General features: G+C 35.8%; 1 protein-coding gene and 1 pseudogene across 1 annotated transcript; one reads left to right on the top strand and one right to left on the bottom strand.

The window, feature by feature from the left end:
• The first annotated feature begins 7,924 nt into the window (after positions 1–7,924).
• LOC111492102 (probable beta-D-xylosidase 7) lies at positions 7,925–11,243 on the top strand. Its single transcript, XM_023141300.1, has 6 exons — positions 7,925–8,432; positions 8,692–8,991; positions 9,080–9,249; positions 9,338–9,435; positions 9,522–10,286; positions 10,369–11,243. The coding sequence occupies exons 1-6, from the start codon at positions 7,995–7,997 to the stop codon at positions 10,956–10,958; spliced, it is 2,361 nt and encodes a 786-aa protein (XP_022997068.1). The 5' UTR covers positions 7,925–7,994; the 3' UTR covers positions 10,959–11,243.
• LOC111492181 lies at positions 11,208–15,745 on the bottom strand (annotated as a pseudogene).
• Between the last annotated feature and the right edge of the window lie 209 nt (positions 15,746–15,954).

Genomic DNA, 15,954 nt, shown 5'->3' on the forward strand with positions numbered 1-15,954 from the left:
CATATATATATATATATATATATATATTAATATTTAAATAACATACATTTTATTATTTTATTATATCCCATTGCCAATTTTAATTTATTTTCCAAGTTTTTATTTTATTTGAATGGATCGAGTTCTAAAATTTTTATAATCCAAACTATTATTGTTAAATAATTAATTCAACTATCAACTTTTTATAAAAATTGAGTTGGTTTGAATTTTTCTGAGTCATTTATTCAAAATTTTATTTTTAATAAAAATAAAAATGTGAATAAATGAAACTGTTATTTTCATTATTTAATTAAGATTAACAAATCAATTTTAATATATATTTTAAATAATCACTCAATTAGATATTTGTAGGTATGATTCTATCGTAATTTAATATATATATTTTAAAATTAATAATTTTTTAGTTTTTTTTTTATAATTTAGTTCATATTTTTATAATTTTTTTCATCGATAAACAAAATTAATAAAATTATAATAATGCATTTTTTATTTATCTTTATACATGATTAAAAAATGGGCAATAACGATAATGGGCATTAGATATTGGTATATAGCCTAACTCCTCGGGTCACACGCAATTAAAAACTTTTAAAATAATAATAATAATTTAATTTGTATTATCACACAAGCCAAAATAAAAAAGCGGATTCAAATTAATTCATCTACTTTAACGTACAAGCTGACTCAAGAGAATAAAATTAATTATTTTAAAAAGAACAACATGCTTTTTTCTCACACATATAACCATTAATGATTTAATGATTGAATTATGTGTTCGTGTTTGATTGAAAATCTCTTTCAAGGTACGATGGTCATATAAAAATTACTAAAATACCCTTACACTATTTTCACTTTTTTATGGTCGTTGCTAACTACTATCTATAACTACCATTATCGACGTGTGTGACCGAATAAGCTTGGATTCTGTACAAATGATGTTCGATTAGCGAAGACAAACTTTGCCTATGGTCTGACGAAGCCACAATGTCGGACAAAAAATGTGAGTGAGACTTGAGTTTTTCTTAAGACTTATCGTGAGCGTGTCAATATCACCACGTCGCACAGTTAAAAAGTATAACAATATAGAGAACCTAATGGTTGGATGAAGACTTTGCAAGTGTGTCACAAGTGTCATATTGAGCAGGATCGTTGCAAATCAGAATATAGAGTTACTTTGTAGGTTAAAGACCAGACCTCCTGAAAAGGAGTCTTACCCATCATTAAAGCACGAACTAAACTCATTTGTTGAAGACTTAGAGAGTTGAAATTGGCCTCAAGTGTACTGAGTTTGTGCGTTGGAATGAGCCATTTGCATTTTCAATATTTATTAAAATATATTCAAATTTATTTTGTAGAGAATTAATTTTATTAATAAACAAAAATACATAAATTAAAGTTATTCCATGTGGAAAACTGGAGACAATGACATTTCGATTTAATTTTTTAAAAAATAATAATTTAAAAGAAATATGTATATAAAAAGACTTTGACTTTGTTAATTTATTGAAAGCCGGCCTTGAATTTTCTTAGTAAATTTATTTCATTTATATAATTTATTGAACACCTTGACTATGAGAACTTTCCTATTAAATTCTTTTAAATGTTGATTTTTTTTCCACTTATTTTAATTTCCATCCACCCAATTTTTTTTTTTTAATTTTTAATAGAATTTAAAAAATAAAATTTCTATTACACCGTCTATTATCTTGACAATTGATTGTTAGACGAACACGACTCTCCACAATGGTATGATATTGTCTACTTTGAACATAAGCTCTCATGGCTTTGCTTTGAGCTTCCTCAACAGGCCTCATCAATGAATAGTGTATTCTTAGATTATAAACCGCTTTGCTTTGAGCTTCCTCAACAGGCCTCATCAATGAATAGTGTATTCTTAGATTATAAACCCATGACCATTATAAACCCATGACCATTCCCTAAATTAACCGATGTGGGACTTTTATCATCCAACACCCATGACCATTATAAACCCATGACCATTCCCTAAATTAACCGATGTGGGACTTTTATCATCCAACACCTCCCCTCAAACAAAGCACGCCTCCCCTTAATAAATTAACCGATGTGGGACTTTTATCATCCAACACCTCCCCTCAAACAAAGCACGCCTCCCCTTAAGCTTTGCTTTGAGCTTCCTCAACAGGCCTCATCAATGAATAGTGTATTCTTAGATTATAAACCCATGACCATTATAAACCCATGACCATTCCCTAAATTAACCGATGTGGGACTTTTATCATCCAACACCTCCCCTCAAACAAAGCACGCCTCCCCTTAATCGAGGCTCGACTCCTTTGGAGTCTTAGTCATTTTTTACTGCCTTCGTTCATCCAACACCTCCCTCGAACAAAGCACGCCTCCCCTTAATCGAGGCTCGACTCTCCTTTGGAGTCTTAGTCACGCCTCCCCTTAATCGAGGCTCGACTCTCCTTTGGAGTCTTAGTCATTTTTTACTGACTTCGTACTCCTTTTGGAGTTTCTTTGTTCGACATTTAAGGATTTGCCAATCTCCTTTGGAGTCTTAGTCATTTTTTACTGACTTCGTACTCCTTTTGGAGTTCTTTGTTCGACATTTAAGGATTTGCCAATCTATTGACACGGCTAAGTTTAGGGCATGACTCTGATACCATGTTAGACGAACACGACTCTCCACAATGGTATGATATTGTCCACTTTGAGCATAAGCTCTCATGGCTTTGCTTTGAGCTTCCCCAAAAGGCCTCATCAATGAAGAGTGTATTCTTAGATTATAAACCCATGACCATTCCCTAAATTAACCGATGTGGAACTTTCATCATCCAACACCTCCCCTCGAACAAAGCACGCCTCCCCTTAATCGAGGCTCGACTCCTTTGGAGTCTTAGTCATTTTTGACTGCCTTCGTACCTTCGAGGAGGCTTGACTCCTTTTGGAGTCCTTTGTTCGACCAAATGAAGAGTGTATTCTTAGATTATAAACCCATGACCATTCCCTAAATTAACCGATGTGGAACTTTCATCATCCAACACCTCCCCTCGAACAAAGCACGCCTCCCCTTAATCGAGGCTCGACTCCTTTGGAGTCTTAGTCATTTTTGACTGCCTTCGTACCTTNCTAGACTGACAAGTCATTGCAATAATAAGACACGTAAGTTTTGGTTTCTATAAAAAAAATGATTTCAACTATTTAATTCAATGTAACTTTTGACTATTCAGTTCCACTTCATCTCTCTTCCATCTCCGGCGAGAGACACCGTCACGCTCCATCGCCACCATGTTGTCGGTATTCAGGAAGAACAAGCTGTAGAGCCCGTGGAGAAGTCAAACTGGTCTGAGTTCCGGTCATGGTTAAGCTCTGAGCACGGCAAGCCTTCGGAAACCTTTGTCTTTGTCACAGAGCTACTGTCGTCGCTGCTTAGGACGAATAAGACACAAGACGTTTCTCTTTAATATTTCTTTTTTATTTTATTAAAAAAAATAATAATAAGAAAATGTTTATATTTAATTTCTAAATCATTAAAACGTGGAACCATATATTATTATATCATGGATTAATATAATAATCTTTCCCTATGATATTGAAACCATAGAGGATAATTAATTAAATATTTTGGTAACCCACTCGAATTAAATATTTATTTATTTATTTATAACCCTCCTTTTTTTTCTCTATATTTTTTAATTATCTTTAACGAATAAAATATTATTTTATTTTATAAAACTATTCTCTAAAATGAGATTAAATTAATTTTATTTTATAAAAATAAAAAAATACATGATTAAATATATAATGATATAAATTTAAGTTATTAAATTAGTTTAGATGTCCAATCTAGACAGATTTTGTACCAATTATTTATGAAAATAATAAATTTAAAAATCAAGATAAAGCCAAAAACTAATCAATAAATATAGTATAGTCAGCATCAAATCCCGAAATAAAACGAATATAAATTGAAAAAGTAAAACAAAATACCGATAATTTGATAAGAAAGGACAAATATTAAGAAATAATCATGAAATAATATTTTTAATTAAATTATAACATAATATTTTATGATGTTAAAGTTTTAGGTATTAATATTATGGACATCATCATTAATATATTAGAAAAAAAAATACATGAAATTAATTAAGTAAATGAATCAACTAATGGACAAAAACGGTGGGAGTTGCCATGTTAACTGGGGGAAGTGAAAACAATGTCTATTATTAAAAAAATCGAAATTACACTAATAAAAATTTAATTTTAGAGATTAATTTTAAGCCAATTTTAAATTTAAAAGAAAAATGGATTAAATTAGGTTGAATTATTATTTTTCAGGTGATTGACTAAAGATTCGGGTCAACCCAAACCAATATGGTCTATTATGTATAATATACCCTTGAAGTAAGTTTTATTCTAGTTCATGAGTCATTTCAGCTCCCCACCCTCATTATATCGTTAATAGGAAGTTTTACTAGTGCTACATCCCTTGCAACGAGCCATCTCATTGGTGCATTGTACACCCCTCTCCCTCGTAGCCACCCGCCATTGCACACCCCTAGTAGCCAATGCTGCTTGTCTTGTATTACATTGCACGCCCATGCTTGTCGCTTGTTACCACAACCCGACAACCCAACCTGAAATCATTAATATATTATATAATATATATTATTTTCTATTATTAAATGTTACCCTTTTGTATTTATTAATTATTTTAATGATTCCTAATCAAACTCTCCCCTTTTTATTTATACTTTCCTATTCTGCAGGAGTTTAATAAATTATGACAAACATTTAATGCATTTTTTGAGGGGCAGACATGTCCATCATATTGTTTTTTTTTTTTTTTTTTTTTAATAGAAATATTGATCACATCGTGTCCATGAATTAACGAAAATGTGCAAAAACTCTGTTTCGGTTTATATTTCGTCGCTCCCTTTGACAAATCTACCGATTTAGAACTTAATTTGAAAGTCATATTTCAATTCAGACATTTTCGAGATATTCTTAAAAAAAAAATAATAATAATAATTTAACTATTTTTCATATAAATTTAATGGTAAATAAATAAATAAATGTAAAGACTAAAATAGCCCTAATTCATAAGGAGGGTTCCCTTTGTGGAATATTTAATTTTCTTTTCTACCATAAATATCTTTAGTCTTTTCTTTTCTAAATTATATTTCTTTTAGCATTTTTTTCAAAGAAAAAATCAAATCGAATCAAATATAATCAATTTAGTAAAATCTTAAATTTTAAAATTATCTTTATATAGTTTAAATTTAATGGTCGAAATAGTAAACCTAATCATAGCAAAAACAATTAATGAATTAATAATTTTGTTGATGGTGACGGATATAATATGATTTTAAGTATAAAGTAAGTTTTTTTAAATAATTAGCTTAACACATTAGTGTCGGATATTTTTCTTATATATATATATATTAAAAACTTTTCGAGCACTTTAATTGTTAATTTTAAGCAATCCTTTCAAAAAGTTTTAAAGGGATTAATTTAATTTATAATTATTTTTAATTAAACCCAACTTTTAAATGAATTGGGTTTTTATTTATTTGAATTCTTTAAAAAAAAAAACCTATTTTAATCCAAATTTCGATGATTTTATGTCATCATATTTGAAAAGTTTACTCACGTGTCACGAGCTATACGTGTCGTTGCTAAAGAGAAGACCTCGAATTATATCTCGATGATGGAGATCATAACTAGAATCAACAAAACACAAGAACTCGTTTATTTAGTGTCGGTAGTTTTCAAACAAGAAAATTATAAAGGTTAAATTAGGCGTTTCAAAAAAATTAAAAAAAAATAATAATTTGAATCTCATAGTAAATTATAAAAAAATATAGGATTTTTTTTTAAAAAAATAATAACTTAACACAATATATAAAATATAACTTAATATTTTTCATCTTAGCTAATTAAAATTAAAAATTAAATAAAATGCCAAGCTGGAAAATAAAGAGAAAATGAAAGGTGACGTGTACCTCTTATAAAAGTTAATGAGATATTTTGCTCTCAAATTGATCAAAATAAAATAATATATATATATATATATATTTTTTTTTTTTTTTGGAAAAAATAAATCCAAAATTCTTCATAAAATATCAACCCTTCCCTCCTTTTTTATTTTGGCATCTCATTTTTTTTCATTTAAAATTTCCAAAATTTCCAAAAAATACAAAATAATAATAATGAAATCTCATGACCGTCCACTAGCTGATCCACTAGTTGCCCACCAAATATGCTTGACCCCATTCTAGGGGGTTTATTATTCTTTCATCCATCATTATAATACCATCCATCTCGATATCGACTTTGATTCGAAAAAAAAATCTTTTTTGTGATTCAAATTCAAAAAAATATCGTAATTTTTGTAATTCTGTATATATAACTGATAAAAGTATATTGTCACTTCACCGTGATAGTTTATAAAAAAAAGTTAGATATTCCATGATCCATTGACAAACATGTTTACTATTATTTTCCTTTTTGAAATTTTTTATCGCGTTAGATACTTACTGATATTTTTTTCATCGATGTTTGGATAACTATGTTGCGTCACTTTCTAGTGACATTTCTTAGAAAACTACTTTGATATTTTATATAGTTTTATCGAAAAATTGATGGAACACGGATGAAAATGAAATTTCTTTCAAATCTGTATTGTGTGGTTCTTATAAATAAACGGATATCATTATTTTCGTTCTTGAGAGAAATTAAAAGGATATGTAATAGCCCACTACTAGCAGATTTGACCCGTTACATATCGTTGTCAGTCTCACGGTTTTAAAATGCGTCTACTATGGAGAGGGTCTAGCCCTACTCCGACTATGTCTCGCTCCATCCGACGACTTACTCTGATACCATTTGTAACAGCTTAAGCCCAGTCCGCTTTGACCTGTTATGTATCACTATCAGCTTTGTGCTTTCCACACCCGGAACAAATCAGTTGAATTATGTTCAAGTTATATATATATATATATATATATATATCTGTTTTTTCAAATGGAGTTTTAATATTTCAATAAAAATAAAAGTAACTTATTTTGCGATGCTTAGTGAGGACGTAAATGTAAATCACTAAAATCTTTTTAGTTCAATATTACTTCAGAATTATGTTATGAAAAGCCCATACCTGGCAGCTGTTAGCCCATTGATCGTGAAGCCCATTATGTTCGGCCCATTGATCGATATGCTGTTCGGCCCATTAATTCAAATGCTTCGGCCCATTTGTTGCTGACGTTAGGCTGGCCTTGAATGTTTCGACCCATTAATTACTATTTATTATTATTTTTTAAATTAAAAAAAGGTAGTTCAAAAAAATACAAATTTTGACTAAAAATTTAAAATTTCAGATAGAAAAATTAATGAAATATAATTAAAATATTATTTGAATTAACAGTATTAAAATTGCTCATGAGTTTAAATAGTTTTTTTATATTTGTTATTTTCCAGAAATTATGGTGAAATTTAAACCCAAAATGGTAATTTACATGGATTTCTTAAATCTAAATAAAAAGAAAGAAAAAAGAAATATTTTAAAAAGACAGGACAGATACGTGGGTCCCACAAAGCTTTATAAAGACCCTGTAGAAGCTGAAGACTCACTCACCGTCGTCCATGGCTTCCTCCTCCTCCTAATAAACGCATTTTAAGACTGAAGCTGACGACGATACGAATCGAACAAAAAAAGACAATTTCTTCTAGTAGTGGGTTTGAAGTCTTATAAGTAGGATCATAAGCAAGTTCTAAATTCTTCAGAACCCTGACCATTGAGGTAGGTTCATGATTATGATTATGGGTAGTTGGTAAACCCTTAATTATTCCTATTATATTTTAGCCTTAAAAATTCAATGAAAAAAAAAATGGAATTCTTAAATCTAAAGAAAAAGAAAAAATAAACATTTTAATAAGACAGGACAGAGACGCGGGTCCCTCAACGCGTTATTAAGTCTCTGTGGAAGCCGAAGACTCACTCACTGTCACCCATGGCTTCCTCCTCCTCCTTCTTCCCTCCCAAAATGAAACTACAACAACTCCTTCTCTCCGCCGCCGTTTTCTTTTCTCTCCTCTCTCTCATCGCCGCGGAATCGTCATCTCAGCCGCCGTACGCCTGTGACTCTTCCAACTCACTCACCAACACTCTCCCATTCTGCAGAACCTCTCTGTCGATCAACTTAAGAGCCCGCGATCTCGTCTCTCGTCTCACATTGGACGAGAAGGTCCTGCAACTCGTCAACACCGCTCCGGCGATCCCTCGCCTCGGTATCCCCGCCTACGAGTGGTGGTCGGAGGCCCTTCACGGCGTCGCCCATGTCGGTTACGGCATCCGCCTTAACGGCACCATCCCCGCCGCCACCAGCTTCCCCCAGGTTATCCTCACTGCTGCTTCCTTCGACGCCAACCTCTGGTATCAAATCGGACAGGTCGAATCAAATCCCTATAACCAAACTCTCCCCTGTTCTTTCTTTCATTTCCTCATTTCTGCTCACAATACGAATTAAACATCCGATTCGCATTGAAGTATTAGGGTCCAATAGTTTACTTGTTGTTCAATCGAGAAAGTAAGTCGGCTACAATCGAATCCCTTTTCCTTTCAAATCTGCTCTGATTTCATAGCCCACAGGCTTAGATTTAGTGGCTTAGTTCAACATGAATGAATCGATATCTGAATGTGTGAAACAGGCGATAGGAACAGAAGCGAGGGCGGTGTACAATGCAGGGCAGGCGAAGGGGATGACATTTTGGGCGCCTAACATAAACATATTCAGAGACCCAAGATGGGGAAGAGGGCAAGAAACACCAGGAGAAGACCCAATGATGTCGGGGAAGTACTCAGTAGCATACGTAAGAGGGATTCAAGGGGATAGCATTGAAGGGGGGGCGCTCGGGAACCAGCTCAAAGCTTCAGCATGCTGCAAACACTTCACTGCCTACGATCTCGAACGGTGGGAAGGGATGACTCGATACGTGTTCGACGCCAAGGTAATTGATCACAGATTGGGTTGCTGGGTTTTGATTTGGAATTGGGATTGGATTGATGGGTTTGTGGGGGGTTGGTGAATGAACGCAGGTGACGCCGCAGGACATGGCGGACACGTATCAACCGCCATTTGAGAGCTGTGTGGTGCAGGGGAAGGCGAGTGGGATTATGTGCGCTTACAATAGGTTGAATGGGGTGCCGACCTGTGCCGATCATCATCTCTTGACTGTTACTGCAAGAAATCAATGGAAGTTTAATGGGTTAGGTCTTATTTCTCTTTCTCGCATTCATTGTTGCTGCTTCTTTGTCCCACCATTGCCACTCATTAAGGTTGTTGGGGAACATCAGGTACATCGTGTCGGACTGTGATGCGGTATCCATCATTCATGATGCACAGAATTACGCCAAGATTCCAGAGGATGCGGTGGCTGCTGTTCTTGCTGCTGGTATTTTGATTTCAATCCTACACTTTTTATCATCCAAAAACATGAAAAGTTTAGATTTAAACCAAAAGAAATGGAAATACTTACAGGAATGGACATCAATTGTGGTACGTACCTGAAGAACCACACGAAATCTGCTGTGGAGATGAACAAAGTACATATTTCTGATATAGACAGAGCACTCAGCAATCTCTTTGCTATTAGAATGAGATTGGGTTTGTTTGATGGCAATCCAACCAAGCTTCCTTACGGCCAAATTGGTCCAAACGATGTATGCTCAAAGAATCATCAAATGCTGGCTCTTCAAGCTGCAAGAGAGGGCATTGTTCTTCTAAAGAACGATGCCAAGCTTCTTCCACTTTCCAAATGGAATACGCATTCGCTTGCTGTTATAGGCCATAATGCCGATGCCCCGATTGTGCTTCGAGGGAATTATGCTGGCATTCCTTGCAATACTGTTACCCCATTACAAGGTTTGAATAGCTATGTCAAGAACACTGTTTACCACAAAGGTTGCAACTGGGCTAACTGTACCGAGGCTAGTGTTTATCAGGCAGTGGAAGTAGCAAAAAGTGTGGATTATGTGGTGCTGGTTATGGGGTTGGATCAAACCCAAGAACGAGAAGACTTTGATCGGTCGGAGTTGGTGCTCCCAGGAAAGCAAGAAGAACTGATTGCTGAAGTCGCCAAGGCTGCAAAACGACCAGTCATTTTGGTGATTCTCTCTGGAGGGCCAGTGGATATATCTTCGGCTAAGTATAATGCGAAGATAGGAAGCATCTTGTGGGCTGGTTATCCAGGACAAGCTGGTGGAACTGCCCTTGCAGAGATCATATTTGGTGATCACAACCCAGGTTAACACTTTGAGCTTCGTTACGCTTGAAATCCCGAACCATTGAATGATATTTACCCTTAACGTTCCATGTTCGTGTGCAGGAGGAAGATTACCAGTAACTTGGTATCCACGCGATTTCATCAAGGTTCCAATGACAGACATGAGAATGAGAGCAGAACCTTCATCAGGCTACCCTGGCCGCACCTACCGCTTCTATAATGGACCAAAAGTCTACGAATTTGGCTATGGACTCAGCTACTCCGACCATCACTATGAATTCACATCTGTTACCGGAAGCAAACTAAACCTTAGACCTCCAACAGCCAGCCAGGCAGCCATGAACTCTGACTCGGTCCGTTACAGGCTTGTCTCTGAGCTGGACGGGAAGTTCTGTGAGAGCAATGCTGTGAATGTGACTGTAGGAGTTAGAAACCAAGGGGGAATGGGAGGTAAGCATTCTGTACTGCTATTCGTGAAGCCTACAAAACCCGAAAATGGGAGTCCTATGAAGCAATTGGTGGGATTCAAGAGGGTGGAGATAAACGCAGGAGATCGCAGCGAGGTCGAGTTCTTGGTAAACCCCTGCAAGCATGTAAGTAAGGCCAATGAAGAGGGGCTGATGGTTATAGAAGAAGGGTCTCATTCATTGGTTGTAGGAGATGTGGAACATCCTCTTGATATCTTTGTTTGATATCAGCTGGGATTAGTAATACAATACATTGGAATATGACGCATAGTTACAGTCAGTTCATTTCATAAACAGGAGACATGTCTGAAGTAACTCAAATGGTGTGCTTGCTACCTACTACAACGGGAGTGCAGCTATTAAGAATGAAGCAGAGCTATTTTCATTGTGTGTGGCCAGAGATAATAAACAAATGTTGCTTTCCTGTCTTCATGTAACCTTGTTTGCAACATTGTAATGGCTTGAAAGGCTTGATTAAAGTATAACGGATCTTTCTAAAGAGATTTTTAATACTAAAATCCATGTTCCTTAGAACATCCATTGAGAAACATCTTCTTTTCAAGGATTATTACTAAACACTTGCCTAGAATATTATGGGGATGGCCTAGACCTTAACAAGGTTTGGTACAAAGATTCAATCCCCAAACACACAAACAAAGGAGAATTTGTGCGAACTATTCATATACTTGGATTTCGAGGGGAAAATAACTACAATTTCATGCGAAATTCTTCTGTTCCATTGCAGTCGAGTTGCCACAAAAGCACGTTAATAGTTGCAGTGCCATTGGAAGCAAGATCCTGAAACCAAACGATAATACAAATATGTAACCAAAGTGGGACTGTAATGATGGGAAAAGAGAGGTTGAGAACTGATGGTTACCTGTACTTCTGGAACATTATTTTAGTTTAGCATCTCATCTAACTTCTGTCTGTAGAGAGCCAAACTCTGCCACAAGTTCCAATTGAAAGAGAAGTTAGTTCTAGCTTCTAAATCTATAGCTGAATTATCACAAGCCAACCAGGAAAGAGTTAGAACTTGGATGTTTTTCTCTTTACTTTCCAAGTTGGGTAAGGCGATAGAAAGAGATAGAAAGTTTAACGAGGAACTTGGAAGCCCATTTTCAAGCATTGTTAGACTTTTTTTATATAGTAAACCAAGAGTGGGAGGTTGTGGGGTATGGAGATTTGGACCTCCGAAATTGAAAGGAGTACAGTAACAGTCAACCCTATTGTGAGATCCTACATTGGTTAGAGAGGGGAACGAATCATTTCTCATAAGCGTGTGAAAACTTCTCTCTAATAGATGCATTTAAAACCGTGAGACTGACGGAGATACATCACATAACGGGCCAAGGTGGACAATATCTGCTAGCAGTGGACTGATTGTTACAAATGGTATAAGAGTCAGTCACCGGACAGTGTGCCAGCGAGGACGCTAGGCCCCGAAGGGGGTGGATTGTGGGATCCCACGTTGGTTGGAGAGGGGAACAAAGCATTTCCTTATAAGGGAGTAGAAACCTCCTCTAATATGTTTTGAAACCGTGAGACTGATGGCGATACGTAACGGGCCAAAACAACAGTGGACCGACTGTTACAATTGAGAGGAGTACATGCTATGCTAATTACAATTGAGCTAAGCTCACTTCATCAGATATCTTTAGATAATGTATAATGTCTTACCAAGTTGCTGATTTAAAAGTTGAAAAGAGTTTTCTCAACATTTCTATCTCTTTTGCACCAAACCAAAAACGATGACGAAATTTTAGCAATCAAGAACACAAGGGAGGGTCTCGCTGATCGTGTGATGATTGAAAGAACGAAGAAGACTAAAGAAGGCTAAAGTTACACACCCTGGTATAAGCATAAACACCTGCCTCAGAAGGTCCTGCAGGACTTCCCCTCCTAATGAAGTTTCCTCCTTTAAATATGTAGAGCATGGGTATTCCAGTCGATAGCTCTAAGCTAATAATCTGAAAGATATGTTCGTTGAAAATATTATATAATAGCGTAAGATTACACACACTCCCAACACCGAGTGAGTCAAGCCAATTTGGATTCGTGTCGCTATGCTTAAGCCTCTGACCTCGTTTTGAAATAAAGTTTTAGAAAATCGGAGTAGAGAGATTTTCAAAAACGAGTTTGAAAGTAAGAATGAAAGAAGATTGAAAGCAGTGTTATATGACTATAAGCAAAAAGCAACACAGCAGTTTAAATAACATATAACTTTTCGGGTAAGAAGAATTTCACACTTCGAAGTAAGGAAACAGTATATTACCTCTTGAGAAGTTAGTTTGTCTAGATACATAATTATGGATCTCAATGAATTTCCATGTGCAGCAATCATTACATTCTTTCCAGATTGCAGCTGGGGTACAATCTGCAGGGGAAAGCTTAAGCAGTCAGATGAACAAATCTCAAATAATGAAAGCTTGATCTTCAACAATGGCGCAAGATGCAGTCGAATAAAAAAAAACACAAGCAAAAGGGCAGTCATTATACTTGATCTTTAAAATAAGCAACAGCTCTCTCTGCACACATCTCCAAACTCTCGCCATTAGGAGGAGGAATATCGTAACTCCGGCGCCATTTGTGGACCTGTTCTTTGCCGTACCTATCAGCAGTCTCCTGCTTGTTGAGACCCTGTAGTTCCCCATACCTGCAACCAGCATTTCGTTAACAAAAAAGTTCGACGATGTTAATATGAACAATAAAGAGGGTAAACTTGTGGCGACAATTACATTCTTTCATTCAATCGCCAAGATGCTATTACTGGGATGGATTGTTTTTTGGTTTCTTCACTAAATACTTGACTCCAGACCCTTGCCTGCTCAGTTTCGCTATGAATAATGACTGGAGCCTATATGCATGCATGAATAGTTAGTTAAGAGGTTAGCTAAGAAAGGAATGTAAAAGTAGAACGTGGAGAACGTAATTGTAGGTGTGAAACATGGTCTTGTACAGCAGAAAAAATTATGGTGATCCAGATGATAGCAAAAAGGAAGATAGATCCAAATATAGCAGAAATGCTTCCCTACTTCAACTAGTAATAGGCTCTTCAACAGTAGGATTTTTCTGGGAATAAGGGTGTCAAGACTAGTACTATAACCGCCCAAACTCACCACTAGCAGATATTGTCTTTTTTTAGCTTTCTTTTTCGGGTTTTCCCTCAAGGTTTTTAAAACGTGTCTGCTAGGGAGAGATTTCCACAACCTTATGTTTCGTTCTCCTCCCTAACCGCGTGGGATCTCACAATCCCCCCTTCGGGGCCCAACATCCTCGCTGGCACTCATTCCTTCTCCAATCGATTTGGGACCCTCTAATCTACCCCCTTCAGAGCCTAACATCCTTGCTGGCATAACACCTCGTGTCCACCCCCTTTCGGGACTCAACCTCCTCGTTGGCATATCGTCCGATGTCTGGCTCTGATACTATTTGTAACAGTCAAAGCCCTATATTGTCCTGTTTGGGTATTCCCTTTCGGGCTTCTCCTCAGGGTTTTTAAAATGCGTTAGGGAGAGGTTTCCACACCCTTAAAAAAATGTTTCGTTCTCCTCCCCAGTTGACATGGGATCTCACAGGCTCGATCAATAATAATTTTGTAGTCCAAATCATTTAAAGGTCTCTAATTACCTTTTTACAACAATGCTGAGTCATAGCAGGCATGGCAGTCATCTGTGCACGAATGAGCGAAGATGTATAGATCATGTCGACGGGTATATTGCTGATTCTCTTGCCAGCTTCAATTGCCTCTTCCACACCTTTCTTGGTCAGTGGCACATCAACACATCCAGTAAACAAGTTCTATTCGTTCCACAATGATTCTCCATGCCGAATCAAGATCAACGCTGCTTCCTCTGATATGCAGAATAACATTAGCAATAAAGTATATTTTCAGAAAGCAAGAGCTTCAGCCTATGACTTATATTTCACCAAGAATAACCAACAAACACACAGCTTCACCATTTAGACACTATAATCACTGGAACCAAACAAATTTACTTTGTTTTTTCTGCGAGTCTTCAGTGGTGTTGATTGAAGGTGATGAAATGTGATCAGAAATTGAAGTTTGAGAAGAAGACGCTTGAATTGCTGTTATATTCATATTGCCAGATCTAGGAGACATCTTTCTGAACACCCCGACTTCGACCTTGAAACACTTCGAATTCGATTTCGACAAATTACTTGAACTATTAGCTTGTCCGTGGGTAAGAAAAGTCCCAAGAGATTGGTGAAATACTGCAGCAGCCATTCTGAAAATAGCAAATAATCCCAAGTAACGTCGAAAGCTCAAAAAAATTTAATCTGAATAGAACAGTTTCAGGTATGTAAGGAGCAAAACATTATTATCTACGAAACGCGGAGATGGATTTAAGGGAAGATAGATCAAACAAAGCATTAAACATGAACTGAAGGCCCTATAACATTTTGCTTGAATTCTCATTCTCAGTTGATACTAACCAGAGCTGTAGAGTTCATCTAAGTAAAATGCGGATACCAAAATCATCAACAACGATCAAATTCAAACGCTCATGTCAACGAAATCATCATGAACACTACTAGGATCGAAACAAAATCATAAACAACAAGCACGCATCAAAAAAAAACATAAGAGACAAAGCGAAGGGCAATTCGCAATACAGAAATGCACATCTGAGATAGAAGAAATTCACGTACCTTTCTACAACGACCAAGCGATGAAACTGAGGCAGAGAAACAGTGAAACTAAATGCGGTTGGAGTTGATTACAAAATAAGAAAAGGGGCTATGGGAAGGGGATGGAAACGGGGATTGAGGTATGATTACGATTATGATTATGGATAATGAACAAAAACAAGGTGGAAATCAAATCAGTAGGGACAAAATGGAAGCAGAGATTGAAAATGGAGGCGTCCAGGTTGCGCTTTGTAGGAAGAGTGCATCGAGGAGTCCAATGTGGAAGCCTCCTGTCTTTTCAAGGTGAATTTTATTAATATTTAATCTCTTTTTTTTTTCTTTTTTTTTTTTGTTAAATAAAGGTTTTTTTTAGAATTTTGTTATTTAAAAATTGACGAATCATTAAATTATAGTTTTATTAACATATTTCGACACGTAAGTATATCACGTGGAAGACTTCAATTTCAATTTTTTTTTTTTTTGGTAACAAATTTCGAAGTTCAAATAACTGAAATCTTTGCTTTTTTTTTTTTTTTTTTTTTTTTATTAAATCTTATTTCAGCATATG

The sequence above is a fragment of the Cucurbita maxima genome, unplaced genomic scaffold (assembly GCF_002738345.1).
Source record: "Cucurbita maxima cultivar Rimu unplaced genomic scaffold, Cmax_1.0 Cma_Scf00017, whole genome shotgun sequence".
In the NCBI taxonomy this organism is placed as follows: Eukaryota; Viridiplantae; Streptophyta; class Magnoliopsida; order Cucurbitales; family Cucurbitaceae; genus Cucurbita; species Cucurbita maxima.